The 14,802-nt window shown below is 37.9% G+C and overlaps 1 protein-coding gene across 5 annotated transcripts in view; it reads left to right on the forward strand.

Moving 5' to 3' along the window:
* Positions 1 to 14,802, forward strand: part of adamts3 (ADAM metallopeptidase with thrombospondin type 1 motif, 3) — a 230,648-nt gene that overhangs the window by 77,515 nt on the left and 138,331 nt on the right. For all 5 annotated transcript variants that reach the window (XM_054610315.1, XM_054610314.1, XM_054610316.1 and 2 more), the window contains exon 8: positions 9,041 to 9,146. In XM_054610315.1, coding sequence (XP_054466290.1) covers positions 9,041 to 9,146 — 106 coding nt within the window. The remainder of the gene's footprint in view (positions 1 to 9,040; positions 9,147 to 14,802) is intronic.

The following is a 14,802-nucleotide window of genomic DNA, read 5'->3' on the forward strand; positions in this document are numbered from 1 at the left end:
GGGGATATTCATTCAAATGCAACAAGTGTTTCAAAGTAAAAGCACAGTCTGAAAAGAGCACTGACCAATCAAAAAGCCTCTAGGGTAACACCCCAAGGCTTTTTGGGGCTTTATGGTCGACACCTTTTCTTTAATTTATATTCCTGTGGGTGCAGACCTGGAGAGTCTGGCGGCTCAGTGTGATTCAGACTGTCTGCCAGATATTGACCCAACTGAAACAATGAGAGCAACTAACTGTCCAAAATCGATGCCATTAAAGGGCCATTTAACTTTCTCTATGCCTCATTTCATCTGACCCCTTTGAACACCAGCTGCATTAATCTGTTTCAGTTGGATGCAATTTGGGATTTGGCAAATCTGCTTATTCATTAAAAGTCACTCAGCGCAAATAGAAAGAGGCAGAAAGCTGTTTTTTTGGAGCTAGACCTTTTTATTGTTATTAACTTTGAATTTAAGGAGTGAAGAATTGACAACACTTGCTAAAATATTCTGTCTTCCATCCCGCTGTTTTTTTTCTTTTATATCTGAGCAAAAAAAAAATAAAAAAATCTTTTGAAGCTCCTTCTCATTCAGACAGACACAGGAGGGTAGTTAAGTGCTTGCATCGGCCATTTACATCATATTCCCCGACAGTGGAGAGAAAAATTAATTGTTTTTATTTATTGCCAGGCAAATTGTATCGCCTATACATGCCTAATACATGGGGGTATTTTTTATTAATATACACTCTTGTTACTGTGTTTCATCAGTTTCAAATTGAAATCTATTCCGAGGAATGAGCCAATAACTGCTGCCTGCTTGAAAATCCAACAAATATGACACTTCCCACAACAAGAAGCCTCATTAGTCAGCCTATCAAGAGGCTGATGGTTCAACCAAAACCAGCTGAAATCACATTACCTTAAACCGACGTCCAGTCCAACCTGGTCATTACTTTAAATCAGTCCCACCTTTTTCTCGTCGCTCACACCTCAGGTGTTGTTTGCAAAGCTTGACGCCGAGGGCATTAAAACAGCGGCTGTCAGAGTCTCTAAACTTGTGAGATGACAGGTTATTAAAACTTTGTCCAATAAACAAGCTAGCTGTGAGTTCACAGAGTACGTATCAGTTTTAATTGGCTAGTGTGAACAAAAACAATATAAGAAAAATGTCCTTTTTTTTTGGTTTCCATTGTGTTTTGGACCAAATAACATTCAATACATGTGGTTCCATACCTTCAGTGTGCTCAGGCATAAAGTGGAGATAGCAACAACAGCTGAGGCTCAGGTGACCTTTGACCCGTTATGAAATTGTCCCGCTCCACCTGAACCGTGAGACACTGTAGCCCCCTGTATCGTCCAGGATCGGCTTAACTGGACCTGCTAGTAGAAAAAACGTGTTTCATATTGAAGCTGAATTGTCCTCCAGTGCTGCAGACATGTGGACCGTCTCTCACACGTCTGGCTGTGTAGGAAGCATAAACCAATCTGGATGTGAGCGTGTAGGCTCAGACTCGGGGGAATTATTATTTTCGGCTCTGTGGATTCTGTCACAGCATGGGTAGTGCTGGAGGAAAAGATTTAGTTGTTATGAGATGAGTAAAAACTGTGGCTGTAGCAGCTACCATCGGGCGTATGTGACAAACCTACTGTCAGCCTTCATGTTGGGGTGATTTGAACAGCAGGTTGAACTGTATTTCAAACCTTTTTACCTTTGCATACAAATTATAAAAACCTTCATGAGCATGATCCCTCCTGTTATCTCTGTTAGGGTGTTACCAAAGGACTATGCTGGTTACTTTGATACCATTCATGCATTTATACCAAGGGAGCTGTCCCTTTAATATCACTGATAGTGGGACGATGCTGGGAATCGGTAAGCAGGACATTTTTATAGAAATATATATAAAAAAAACATATCTGGTTATAATATCTATGTTTCTCCCTTTTAGTGCAATATTTAAAAAATTATACTGTGATTAGGGCAGTCACAGATTTTCACTACGTGAATATTGTGGCCAATAAAAATAATAATACCGATAATATTGCATTATGCATATAATTTAAAAATAGAAAAATAATCAGTAAAATTCGTCTTCAACTTTTTATATTGTGGCAATAGAATTACACTTAAAATACAAGTGTAAAGAGGTGGATAGTCTCTAACCACAACTTCATATATTTAATGATTTAAGAGGCGCATAATCATATGTATATTATAAACATGATCAATATTTTATTAATAAATACCAAGGTTATCGTCATACTGGTATATCACGACGGCCCTAATTATTATAGTTATAAAAGATTTTATCCATATTTGCACGACCCATCCTCCTCATGTTAATTAACCTGATCTAATGCTGATTATTGTAAAGCGCTCTCCGGAAACGTGCATCCCTTCTTTGACCATCAGTCTGCAGGATACCAGAGACGACATAGTTGCTTCATAGTTACCTCGGAGGCTGAGGGCTTTCAGCTGGTCCCCAGAGTCACACACTGAGGCTGCATACGTAATTATGAATCAGTGTATGCCTGCATATTCTACCTCTTATCCTTTTCCTTTTCACTTCACACCTGCGTTGTATGTAAAGTACTGTGTTAAAGGAGCTGTATTTAGTATTCATAGCGTTAATTTAGCGCGCAAACAATAATTATCTATATGAAGATATAGTGGAAGTTATGTCTACCTGAGCAGTGTGTGTTGCTGTCAGAGCTTCTCCTTGCTGTGTTGCAGTCGGGCTTTTATATGTTAGTGCATGTGAGCTTGTTTTTTTTTTTGTACCGCTACTACTACACACTGAGAGTTGAATCATCAGTTACTCAGCAGGTGACTCATCCTTTAATGAAAGCAGGCAGGCTCTAGATGTTAGTGGGCGGTTCCCCTTCAGGAAGGCTCTGTGATTTAATCGGAGTTCAATGCTGCATCAAAACATTTATCATCCAGGTTTAGAACCATTCAACCAGTGGGTCTTATTGACTGCAGCCGCTCACAGCACAGTGGGTTTGCTGCTCCACAGCTTTGAATAGTATGCACAGTGCATCATGGGAATTAAATCTGCTTGTTGCAATTTCTCATTTGGATGCACTGTATTACAGTCAGGTCATGTTAACACCTGCTCTGAATTTTTAAATATCCTCCCCTGTCGAACAGATGGGATGTGCAATACACATTGAAAAGGCAAAGATGCTAACCTGCATAGAGCATAAACGGAGTCATGTAGACGGAGTTTGTTTTTTAAAAGCTGTGTTTTATGCTGCATTTTATAGAGGTACAATGTGGGCAATATCAAAAAAAGAAAAAAAAAGTGTGAAGGAAATAAGCATGAATAAATACATTTAAAAAATATACAATATTACCAAAATATAGTTGTGATGTTTTTAAAACTTTAAAAAAAAGTTATTGCCATTTATGTGATTAGCTGCTGCTTTGGTCTTAATGAGCTGACAGCCAATGGCATAACTTTTTGTGATTATTTATTTCATTATCTAGTTCATAATGTCTTCTTTATGTTTTAATATAAAGGTCCTCAATATGGAATTAAGAGCGTATTGCCTCCACACGGTCTGAGACTATGAAGTCTGCCTGATGTGCTAAAAATGATTCTACTTCATCCCATGCTGTGTTTGTTTGTGCAGCAGCAGCAACAAAAGAAAAAGGCAGAAAGCTTTTTTTATTGTACTGTTTGGGATTCAACTGATCTTTGGTTTGAGGAGTAAAGAATCAACAACACTTACTAAACTTTTTTTATCTTCCTCCCTGCTGTCTTTCTTTTATATATGTGCAAAAAGCAAATTCTTGTGAGGCTCCTTTTGCTTCTTTTAGCAGTAAAGCTCAGGACGCAGGAGAGAAGATAAGTGCTCGCAATCTCTGCCCACAGCCAATTAAATATTCCCCAACGGAGGAGAGGAAGAATTGTTGAAATTGGACTTTTTCGATTTATTTTCAGGCCATTTGTATTGCAGTTGTATGAATACAAGAGCATTCAATGTTATACACTGTGGCTAATGTGTTGCATCAGTTTCAAGCTCAAACCTTTAGTGAGGAATGAGCCAATAGCATCTGCCTGGTTGAAAATCAATCAAATATGACAATCCCCACATCGAGCAGCCTTCGGTCATGAAGGGCCTATAGACATTGTTGGCTTCATGGTTTCCCGTAGGACTCTGCTGATCAAAGGCGGAATTATTGCAATGCTGTCTAGGGACACACACACACACACACACACACACACACACACACACACACACACACACACACACACACACACACACACACACACACACACACACACACACACACACACACACACACACACACACACACACACATCCACAGCTAGCCAACAATCATCCCCCAGCATCATACGATCACAACCCAGCATTCCTCCCATGAGCCATTGTTATATTTTGATAAGCCCAGATCCTCGCCGCAAGAAAGATGTCATTAAGCCTCTCTGTTTGAGTGTGACATGTTTTGAGATTGGATCATTTCCACAGGCGGAAATGAAACAAAGCAATTGACCAGAACCCCCCCCAACGGACAGTGAACAGACAATAAGAGGTTGATGGAAGCGGTTGATGGTAAAGATGGAGTGGAAGTGCCAGTTCCCTAAATAGCAAATCTCATCCATCAAACGGCCCAACAAACAAAAAGGTATCCCCGCTGTATTACATTGGAGCTTTTGTCAAGGTTGTGATCCTGCAATTCCTAAGCCTTCAGTAAGTCTGCTTGTACACATAAGCAGTTAATTACCATCAAATACCCTCCAATTCTGTTTGATCACACAATGGAAACAATCCTCTTTTGAAAAAGAAACAATTTTGGTCTTTTGTCAAGCTGAAAACAACCTGTTATTACGAATGAAATATACGTTAACAATACAGGCGGCACATGAGATAAACTGCTGCTGTCTCATATGAACTGTTCTGCAGTGCATCGAGGCATTTCCTTCTGTGAGGTGGAACAAATCTATTAAAACCGGCTACCAAATGTTTTTAGAAATAAAGCACATCGTTCTGTCAAGTGGAGAAGAGCTTTCAGAACCCCGAAAAGAGGATTTTCCTGTTTGAAGCACATATCTGTAGCATTAAAAAATGGCTACTTATATATATATGAAGTCTTAAAGTGCAAGTTATCTTTGGTGTAAAGGATTCCAGAGGTCAAATCACATTCATTTCCTGCACTTCCAAGGCTTTGAGGGGCTTAAAACTCTCCCAGCAGAAGACAAGCAAATTAAAATGACCTTGCTCTTTGATTGAAACTCAAAAGTTGGTGAAAAGAATGTGAATAGATTAGAAAAGGGCCTTTTATTTTATTTTAAAGGAATGTGCAAACAAATGGATGATTATGATCTTTATTCTGATATATATTTCCTAAACATCACAGTACTGTTTTTTTTAAAACACAATGATACAATGACACCATTAAATTCATGAATGTCAAAACTTTTAATACTTTTAATATTTAAAAAGAAATCTCTTAGCAGCTTACTCAGTGGCTAGTGTTAGCCACATAAGCTAGCCAGCTACTCTTTGAGGTTGGAGAGTACATTGACTCACATTAACAAACATCTAGCTGAAATGTAACACTTTACGTGAAACCTGTGAGGGATGTTAGCATTAGCTTTCACTGCTAGTTTGATCATTGTGGCTCAAGCTACAAGCTTCAGACATTTGGTCGATTCTCAGTGTAAAAATGTATTCGTTTGAGGCTGAAATACTAAAAGTGGTTAATAATCAGCATCAAGTTTATCTGATAATGTTAACTACATGTTCGCTACTACCAGTAGGCAATTTGAGGTGGGTTGCCATCCAAAATTGGCCAAAACTCATCCCCCTTGTTACCTTCCATCCCCCTTTTTTTATCCCCTTGCAGCACAGGGGTTGTTTAGTAGAATATATATTCGTCTAGTCTGTCTGACTTTGAGGTTTGTTATAATCCATGGCTCTGAAATATCATAATCATTCACCAGGTGTAGATTGTTATCTCAGCAGTCGCTCTGCAGCACGTTTCAGTAGCGTCTCTCACTGTGCCGTGGATTGATGAATCCACGGTGCTGTCCGTGGTGCTGAAAATAGCGGGCGGTTCGAAATGAAGAGTCGGCCAGAGTCTGTGTGGCACTGATACAATCTGTGTGGTACTGATACACTGATACTGTTTTTTCATATTGTTTACCTGCATATATATATATCTGGCAACATACTGTTCATCTACAAAAAGAAGGAAAAGCTGTATATTCTTATTCAGAACAAACAGAGACTGAAAATAGATATAAGGTTAGAATATATGCTTTGTGTTGGTTAAGATCCTCATGCTGGCTGCAGGTCTGCGAGGTGTTTGTTGTCTCATTAAAATGGCAATCTCAAAGATTTTCACTGAGATAAATATGAATAAAGGAGTTATAACAATGGTGAGCCTATGATAAAAGTATTGCAATATTTATATATTTGCAGTCTTACAAACTGGGTGTTTGAGGCTACGTTCACAGTAAAACATGCTGTAGTATTGAATTCAGGACACAGCCCTATTGTAGTTCACTACTGAAATCTTAAGGATTGCCACATTAAAGCCTCTGTATTTTTCTGGCCTTGGCGGTTCGAGTGGCAGAAGCTGCACTCGCATCTCACAACTGAACAACTCTCAAGGACGTGTTGGCCCAGAGCCTTTGTTTATCCTCGAACCCGGCTTCAGATGAGAGCTGATCCCTCTCCATCGGTTTCAATGTCATTGTAATCCCAGCGTATTGGCCCAACCTGCAGGATCCGTCCATCAACGGAGATATTTATAAAAAAAATAAGAGGAATAACCTGATATTGCAGCTTTCTGCTTTAGCTCTCTAGTCGTATTCAGAAGGAAAAAGGTAGTGTTGTCTGAAACCAGAGAGAATACATTTACCTTAATCATCTAGTGCAGTGGTTCTCAAATGGGGGTACGTGAAGGCACTCCAGGGGGTACGTGAGATTTTTAAAAAATATATTTAAAATTAGCATCCTTTCAAAAATCCTATAAAAATAGTTATTTAATAAATATTCAATAAAATATAAGTGTAAGTTCATCGACTGAATTCAATGCAACAATGCAATTGTCAGTGTTTAATAAATCAGACACTGATGGCACAGCGCTGTGTATTGCATCTTTTTTCCAACCTAAAATGCTTTGCACTGGTCAGGGGGTACATCACTGAAAAGAGGTTGAGAACCACTGATACTATTATGGCTTTTATGGAAAAAAGAAAATATGGATGTCTGTCAGCCTTTAAGCTGTGTCTCATTTCTTATTTCTGTCTTTTTCTCTGACGGCTATTGTTTCAACCATACGTTACCTTTTTCTTTTAAATCACCATCAAAGCAATTCAATCTCCTTTTTTTCCGCATTCTCTCTCCATCTTCTGCTTCCTCCTATAATCACAACTGTGCATTTTGATTATTTTCACATCCTGTATTTCAGTCAGGTTCTTTTTGCTTTCCCCTTTTGCCGACCTCAAACAACCTGTTGATTAGAGGACAAATGGTTTGAGGACGTTTTAATTAAGACTGCAACCTCCCAGGAGGAGTCTCACGCGCTTCACAAAATACAAGTTTCAGAGAGTAATCAATGAAAAGGGGATTCAACCATTCTGGTGTCGATACAAAGGGCAAAAACTTTTTGACTGAAGAGTGCACCGACTCATTCCCAGAGTAAATTACACTCTGGGGAAAGCATAACGCATTAAAAGTCAGTGAGGTCTGAGGCAGCACCACACAGCATGGTGTTTGCTTTTTATTCAAATGTTCTTTTTCTTTCTCTGTTCCGTTCTTCATTCAATATCAAAGGTCTTTCTTTTTGAGTTTAGTTTCTTGTTGGTTTTTAGTTTTCAGGCCACTTTGTTTCAACATGAATACTCTCAGTCTTTAATAAACAAACCAGCCCAAACTTTGAATTTCAAACACAAAACCTCTGGAGATATTCAGCATCCATTCATTCAAGAAGTTTAATCAGACTGAGAAATGATGAAAAAAAAAAAGAAGCACGGTTTGGATGTAAAGCAGCACCTCTAACTTTCAACAGTGGTTTCCAGGCCGTCCACCAGGAATCGCTGAAAATATATTTGCCAGCTTAAATCACCTATATTTTGATTAACATTTATATATATACATATGAACATTTATATATATACATATGATATACATATCATGTGTGTGTTGTACAAGTTTTGCAGTATTACTTTGTACCTCAAAGATAAGGGTATACTTTGCCTCCCAAGACTTTACCAATTTCCTTTTTGTTTTTCGTCCATGTTGAGGGTTTAGTCAAACTTTTCACCTCCTAGACAAACAACTTAATCCTCATGAAAAGAACAAACCAACTCTTCCTGTCTTCCATGCTGAATCTCCCAGTTGTTTATTTGGTTTAGAGTTTTTTTTTAAATGTTATTTTCAGGGCTTTGATCACGGCAAAAGAAATCTGTTTTCCTCTCAAGTTTTTGGACAACAGACATAAAACAGAAGCTATCTGCATGGTTGAACAACACTAAAGTGTAACTGTGTCAGTATCTTAACAAAGCAGCTATACAAGAACTTCCCCCCCCCAAAATGTGTACAATTGTAATAAATCATGATTTAAAAATATGATATGTAACTTATCTGCATTGAAATGTCTAAAAACAGCTCGACTATGTTATATATTTGTCCAATTGTGTATTTACATTATCACAACGGTTCCCAACAATGTTAAAAACCAGAGAAACCTGTCATTTAAATCAAGGTTACTGTCTGTTTCATACGGTCTCCTGTCAATGGCTTCATCTCCTCTAGTGTTTGTCTGCCAGAAGCTGTTATATATTTACTGTTTTCCATTTAAATCCATGTTTGCACTTTTTATAACCTGGACAATTTGTAGATATTTCTTTTAAGGGGATGGATTTTTAGCTATCAGACGACAACACACGATTTCAAGCTGTTTCACGATAATCACCAAACTCCACCAAAGACCGCTAGCAGCAGAACAACATGATGAATCAGACTTTTCCTATTTAATAATTTCTCTACAATAACCTTCCTCCTCTCGTTGTTTCCTTCAGGTTACGCTCCAGTCACAGGAATGTGCCACCCGGTCCGGAGCTGCACCCTCAACCATGAAGACGGCTTCTCCTCGGCCTTCGTCGTGGCTCACGAGACCGGACACGTGTAAGGTTTTTCATTTATTTTATGTTCGTCCTCCTTTTGTCTGTGTCGGTGCTCCTAAACACATTCGCTCCAAGGTGACACTGTGTGTTGTAATGTGAGTGAAAAACATTGCCCTTCTGCATGTTGAGTGTGAATGTCTTCCCTGGGCCTCGATTCCCTCTGTGATCTCTATGATAACTGACGTGGGGGACCTTTAAGCGGATCGGCCTTCAGCCCTCTGACAGTGAACATGTTTTTCTTTGTTGGATTCCATGGTTTATTTATCGAGCACATGTCCAAACACACAAGCCACTGTTTGTCATCACATCCCCCTTTTCACTCTTTCCACCCATGAGTACGTCTCACACATAGTCCTCACTTATTGCGACATATCTCATCAGCAACACGGATCACAAATGCACTTCATTTCTTACAGTGACACACACACACACACACACACACACACACACACACACACACACACACACACACACACACACACACACACACACACACACACACACACACACACACACACTGTGTGGGGAAAGAGAGACAATTTCTTAAAATTCAATTTGAAGATCAAATCCCTTAAAGCAAAAAGAAAAGAAAAATCCTAAAACAGTAGATAAACAAGAGGACGATTAACCAAGGGCCCTTTAGCAATAAATGTAATGCAAGAGAGTTTTCTTTTAAAATGTTGAAGTGCCCTCTCATCACAATCATTTGCAGTAGTGCAGCCTGTTATTTTCTATGGTTTGATTGATTGATTTCCTCACCCCAAGTCCCTACTCGGCCTCTGATTGGCTAGAACTCGTTGCCTTCTTCTGAGACTTCGTTATGTTTTAATGCCGATGAACATGATTGGTGGAAGGTCGGCGGAGTTAATGATTTCCAATGAGATTTGTATTTTTCCTAACGATGGCAGTCTTCTTGTATAGAGCTCTCAATGTCCTGATTACGGGGTCATTTTTGTTGCTATAGCTATATAAGGAATACAATTACAGAGATACTGCAGGAATATATATATATTTATGGATGATTTGATCACAGATATGTTTATAATTATTTATTTGATCACAGATATGTTTATAATTCTTATTCATACCCAATAATCAGTGTTCTATTCACTGTATTTGGTATTTTAAGAGTCTCTGTACAATAGCCATGTTGTTTTGAAAGAATGAGGTTCATGATTTTATCAGTGAACCACTTTACTGTCTGTGTGACTCTAAAGAAGAGGTCAATAGGCCATTGGTTGTTATTATAATTAATATTATCAGCGTCAATATAATTCACACATAGATGCACCGATATTTAAAACTAGTAATGGGAAGAGGTTTTATTTTTGTTCAAAGCAAGTATTTGAATAAAAATACATAATTTATTTCTTAATGAAAGAATGATTTATTTTTAGCTTTCGGTCTAAAGGACCTTCATCAAGTTATTCTCTGCATATATTTAAGTGTGTATATTTATTCTACCAGTTGGAGATTTTAAGATAAAGCCTGGTCAAACATTTAGGTTTTCCTGCATTTAATGATTTGGATTTAAAGTGTTTTTATGTAAATAACCAGTATAGCTGACAGTAACATAGTGAAAAGATAACTTTCTGAATTTTTGACGGTTTACTCTGTTTGAATTTGGGATGATTGAAGTTTTTTTGGGGGACGTTTCAAGGTGGTAAAAAAAAGTCATACTTAGAAAAAATTGTAATTGGCCAGGAAAATAGCTCATAGCTGTGATGGGTTGATGTTTCTCGAACCAGAGGAAAAAAACCCATCAACAGTTATTCTTGAAACAGTTTTTGCCATCAGCTCAGGGTTTTTGAAAATGTGGTCATTAGGAACTCGTATACAGTACATCTTGATAATATTTCAGACTAATTACTATGCTACCACAATAAAAAGTGTAGGTCCTCAGAGGCTCAACGGCCTCCTCAGATGATCTTTGTAGCTGTCAAAGAGTCCGGGGAGACGTTGATTCAGTCAGCAGCAAACGGAGAAGAACAGGGTGACATTGAAGAGAGGCGATGAAAAAAACCCAACTAAGACACATGGACATGATGTGCCAGACCCGTTCACTCACATCACACTGGGATGACAGCCGGGTCCAGTCTGGGTGCACAGTAGAGCCTTGTGTTGTAAAAAGTGATAACATTATACCATGACCATTTACAACAGAAAAAAACAAAAACCGCGTTCAAATTATTAAACAAGATTGTTTATGAAAACACACAAACAAATATCTAAATACCTTTTCATAAGATATCATACAAACCGTTGTATGAGGATTCGCTGACTCAGGCTAATTTCTCTTGTGATGGTAACAAAGCAGAACACAGACCATTGCAATGATTTTCTGCAATGAAATCGACCTCGCACATTGATTTAGAATAGCATCTAAATATTGACTAAAACTATTCCTGTTTCCTCACATGTGCTAGACAATCACAAATGAGTAATGTCTGTTTCCAATGCTTGAAAGAGCAGCGTAAAGGATTCTGTGGTTGCCAGCTGTGATGGAAAAGATTGGAACCAACTGAATACGATTCCACTCACTCGTCCCTTTCAAGGCTTGTTGGAGAACTACGGTGGCCTTCATGTAATGTAAAAACGTTAAAGTCTCTCTCTTGAGCCAGTGTTTGGTTTGTTCGTTCTGGGCTACTGTAGAAAACATGGCGGACTCCATCAGGAGGACCCGCTCCTTATGTAGATATGAAAGTAACGAAAACACAACGATTCTCATTTTCAGGTGATTTTACATTAATGAAAACACAGTTATGAATATTATATCCCATTTCTGCCATGGAATCTCCCTAAATCCTTCACACTGGTTCTTTACAGTAAGTCAACAAAGTGTCAGTATTGTTGATTAAATTTGATTTATATAAATGGAGCGGGATAATCCACTCCTAGTTAAACCTTAACATAAACAACAAAAGCTTAAAATGATGTTACAAACTAAACCAATACTGTTCAACTCAAACTATGGTTTTGCACTCTAGAATACTTTCTTTCAATGTCAAACTCATTTCAGTATAAAAAGCAATATTGTCTCAAAACTCCATAAAGCACATTTTGTTTTTGCCATAAAGCACATTCAGCCGCTGACAGTTGATTTAACATTTCCAAATAGAATGGAGTCCCTGCAATGGAAAAAAAAGAATCCAACCCCATTGAATCCAGCATGCTTTTCTGTATTTTTATTTTTTTGCACATGTCAAAAGGAAGAACATTTTCACACACTGACGCCACAGCTGCAGAAGTGCTTCAACATCTCATGCATTTCTAAAAATAACCTAATTGCGTTCCAGTGTTGGTGACACTGCTACGTATGGTATCAATGCCCCATCTGCTGACACATGTAATTATTGATGCTCACTGAGCGTTCTCAAAACACCAACAAGGACGGTGCAGGATGTACTGTATTAGGGTCTGATTGATTATGTCAACAAGCATAATCACTATTAATTTGGTCGATATCGAGATCACGATTATCTAATTACTCATTGACTTTGGATACATCATGCACTGACTGTAGAAAGCCGACCTAGAACTGGTTGCCGCGCACCACAAAGGGGGAAATGCAACTCCATGAAGATAAGGGGAGCTGTGCATTTATATAACCAAACAAAATATGAGAAACTTTGCGATACATAATGCGGAACAATAATTGTTTGAAGCCAAAATCGTAATTAAAATTGGATTAATTGCACAGCCTTAGGATGCACAGCAGTGCTCAGTGAAAACATAAGCTTCTATCCAAACCTTTTTGTGTTTGTTTCAGCTTTGTCTCACTGTTCATCCAGGATTTTTATGTGTTTACAGTTAAAAAAAAACATGTACAGTACCAGTCAAAAGTTTGGACACACCTTCTCATTCAACTACTTTGAAGAATCTAAAATATAAAACATATTCTGGTTTGTTGAGCATTTGTTTGTTTACCACATAATTCCATATGTGTTCCTTCATAGTCTTCAATATTAATCTACAATGTAGAAAAAAATAAAAATAAAGAAAAACCATTGAATGAGAAGGTGTGTCCAAACTTTTGACTGGTACTGTATCTTCATCAAAACTCTATCATATTCTTCTTACAACATGCACAACATTATAGCACTATGCATTACATATGAGGCAGCTATTGGAAAAACATAATATGAAGACAAACTGATGCTAAAGACCAATGGAGCCAAATGCAGTACTAACAAACCAAACAAAGAGAAGAGCCCACCATCTGTCCTTTTTATAAACCAATTCTTCCTATCTGTTCAAGACAGTTAAATGAAAGTTGTTAGGTATTTTTAATCAGTTTCATTAGCGACTTTCTAAGTTCACGTAACAAACAAACACTGCTGGATCCAATTCTTTTTCAAAACAGAAAATGTTTAGTGCAGATATCAATAGTCTGTTCACATCAATACATAATGATCATAAACGGTTTGAAGCATCGTTTCCTCAGAATCACTTTAAAATACTCTTTTGTAGGTTTTATCATTTTGATGTTTTTTCCATCAAAGCAGTGGAGAATAAAGAAAACACATAGGAAATGTTCATTCATCCCAAAGTTGGCCAGTATTGATCTCATATATATATTCTATTTTATAACAACATGTTGAAGTAAAAAGAAAGTTCACTCTTGACCTTTTGAAAAAGTGTTTTGACGAAACAATCCCAACTTTAGGTCCCTTTAACTAGCTTTCTCTGAAACTTTCCGAGACATCACTGATGAAACGGAAGAAGAAGAAGAAGAATCTTTTACTTCTTATGTTACTCACTGACATGCTGTTCAAATGATGTTAAAGTGATGTTAAGCATGACTTTTAGTATCGTACTTAGGGCACTGTTGAGATTGGAAACCAATCGCAAATGTCAACCTGTGATCGTGACACCTGTTCGACTCCGGCTGGAGACCTTTGAGTACTGTTTGCTCTGAAATTAAGGCTCAAAATGTGCAAAGGAATACTTTAAATAAGAGAAGAAAGATGGATGTGATTTAGACGTATGGAAAGTCTTGGGAATGGTTTACTCAGTTCTTTGCTGTTTCCGCCCTCAACAATAGTTACTGTAGTTATTTTAAGTTCAGTCAAACAAACACAGGACTTTCATCCAGGAAAAGGACTTAACTCGTTAGTCAGTGAAGTTACAGTCAACCACGCTCTCTTTCTAATCCTAATTTAGAGGTTTTGTTGACTAAACCCTCAACTTCCTGTGAAGATGGAATTATTTTTGGCACTTTACACAATAACTGACGCTAGAGGGATTGGTAGAGAGATAGGATAGAAAGAGTCTCAAAGAGTTTTATGGTGTGAGAATGAGTCGGTGTTTGTGGTGAATTTGAAGTATAGAAGAGCACTTTCGGGCTTGCACCTCATAATCCATAAACAGCTCAGAGTTTAAAATGTGTAAAAGGAGTTTTGCAGAAACATTTATTTCTCAAAAAGATATTTGAATGTCATTTTTTGTTATTCATGCGTGTTGAATTATGCATGTGTTCTTCTGATTTAACAGAAATATGATTATTTCTGTTTTGCACGTCACTCAACATTTGCACAACCTTTTCCGTGATATTTTCTCTCCAAACCTGCCTGTTTGTTCTGGTTTATTTTAATTGGGTTGGCTGACAGTCTGCTACACTCAGTCCAGGTTCTGGCATTGAGGTGTCTTGATGTCCT

Source organism: Anoplopoma fimbria, chromosome 13, assembly GCF_027596085.1.
Source record: "Anoplopoma fimbria isolate UVic2021 breed Golden Eagle Sablefish chromosome 13, Afim_UVic_2022, whole genome shotgun sequence".
In the NCBI taxonomy this organism is placed as follows: domain Eukaryota; kingdom Metazoa; phylum Chordata; class Actinopteri; order Perciformes; family Anoplopomatidae; genus Anoplopoma; species Anoplopoma fimbria.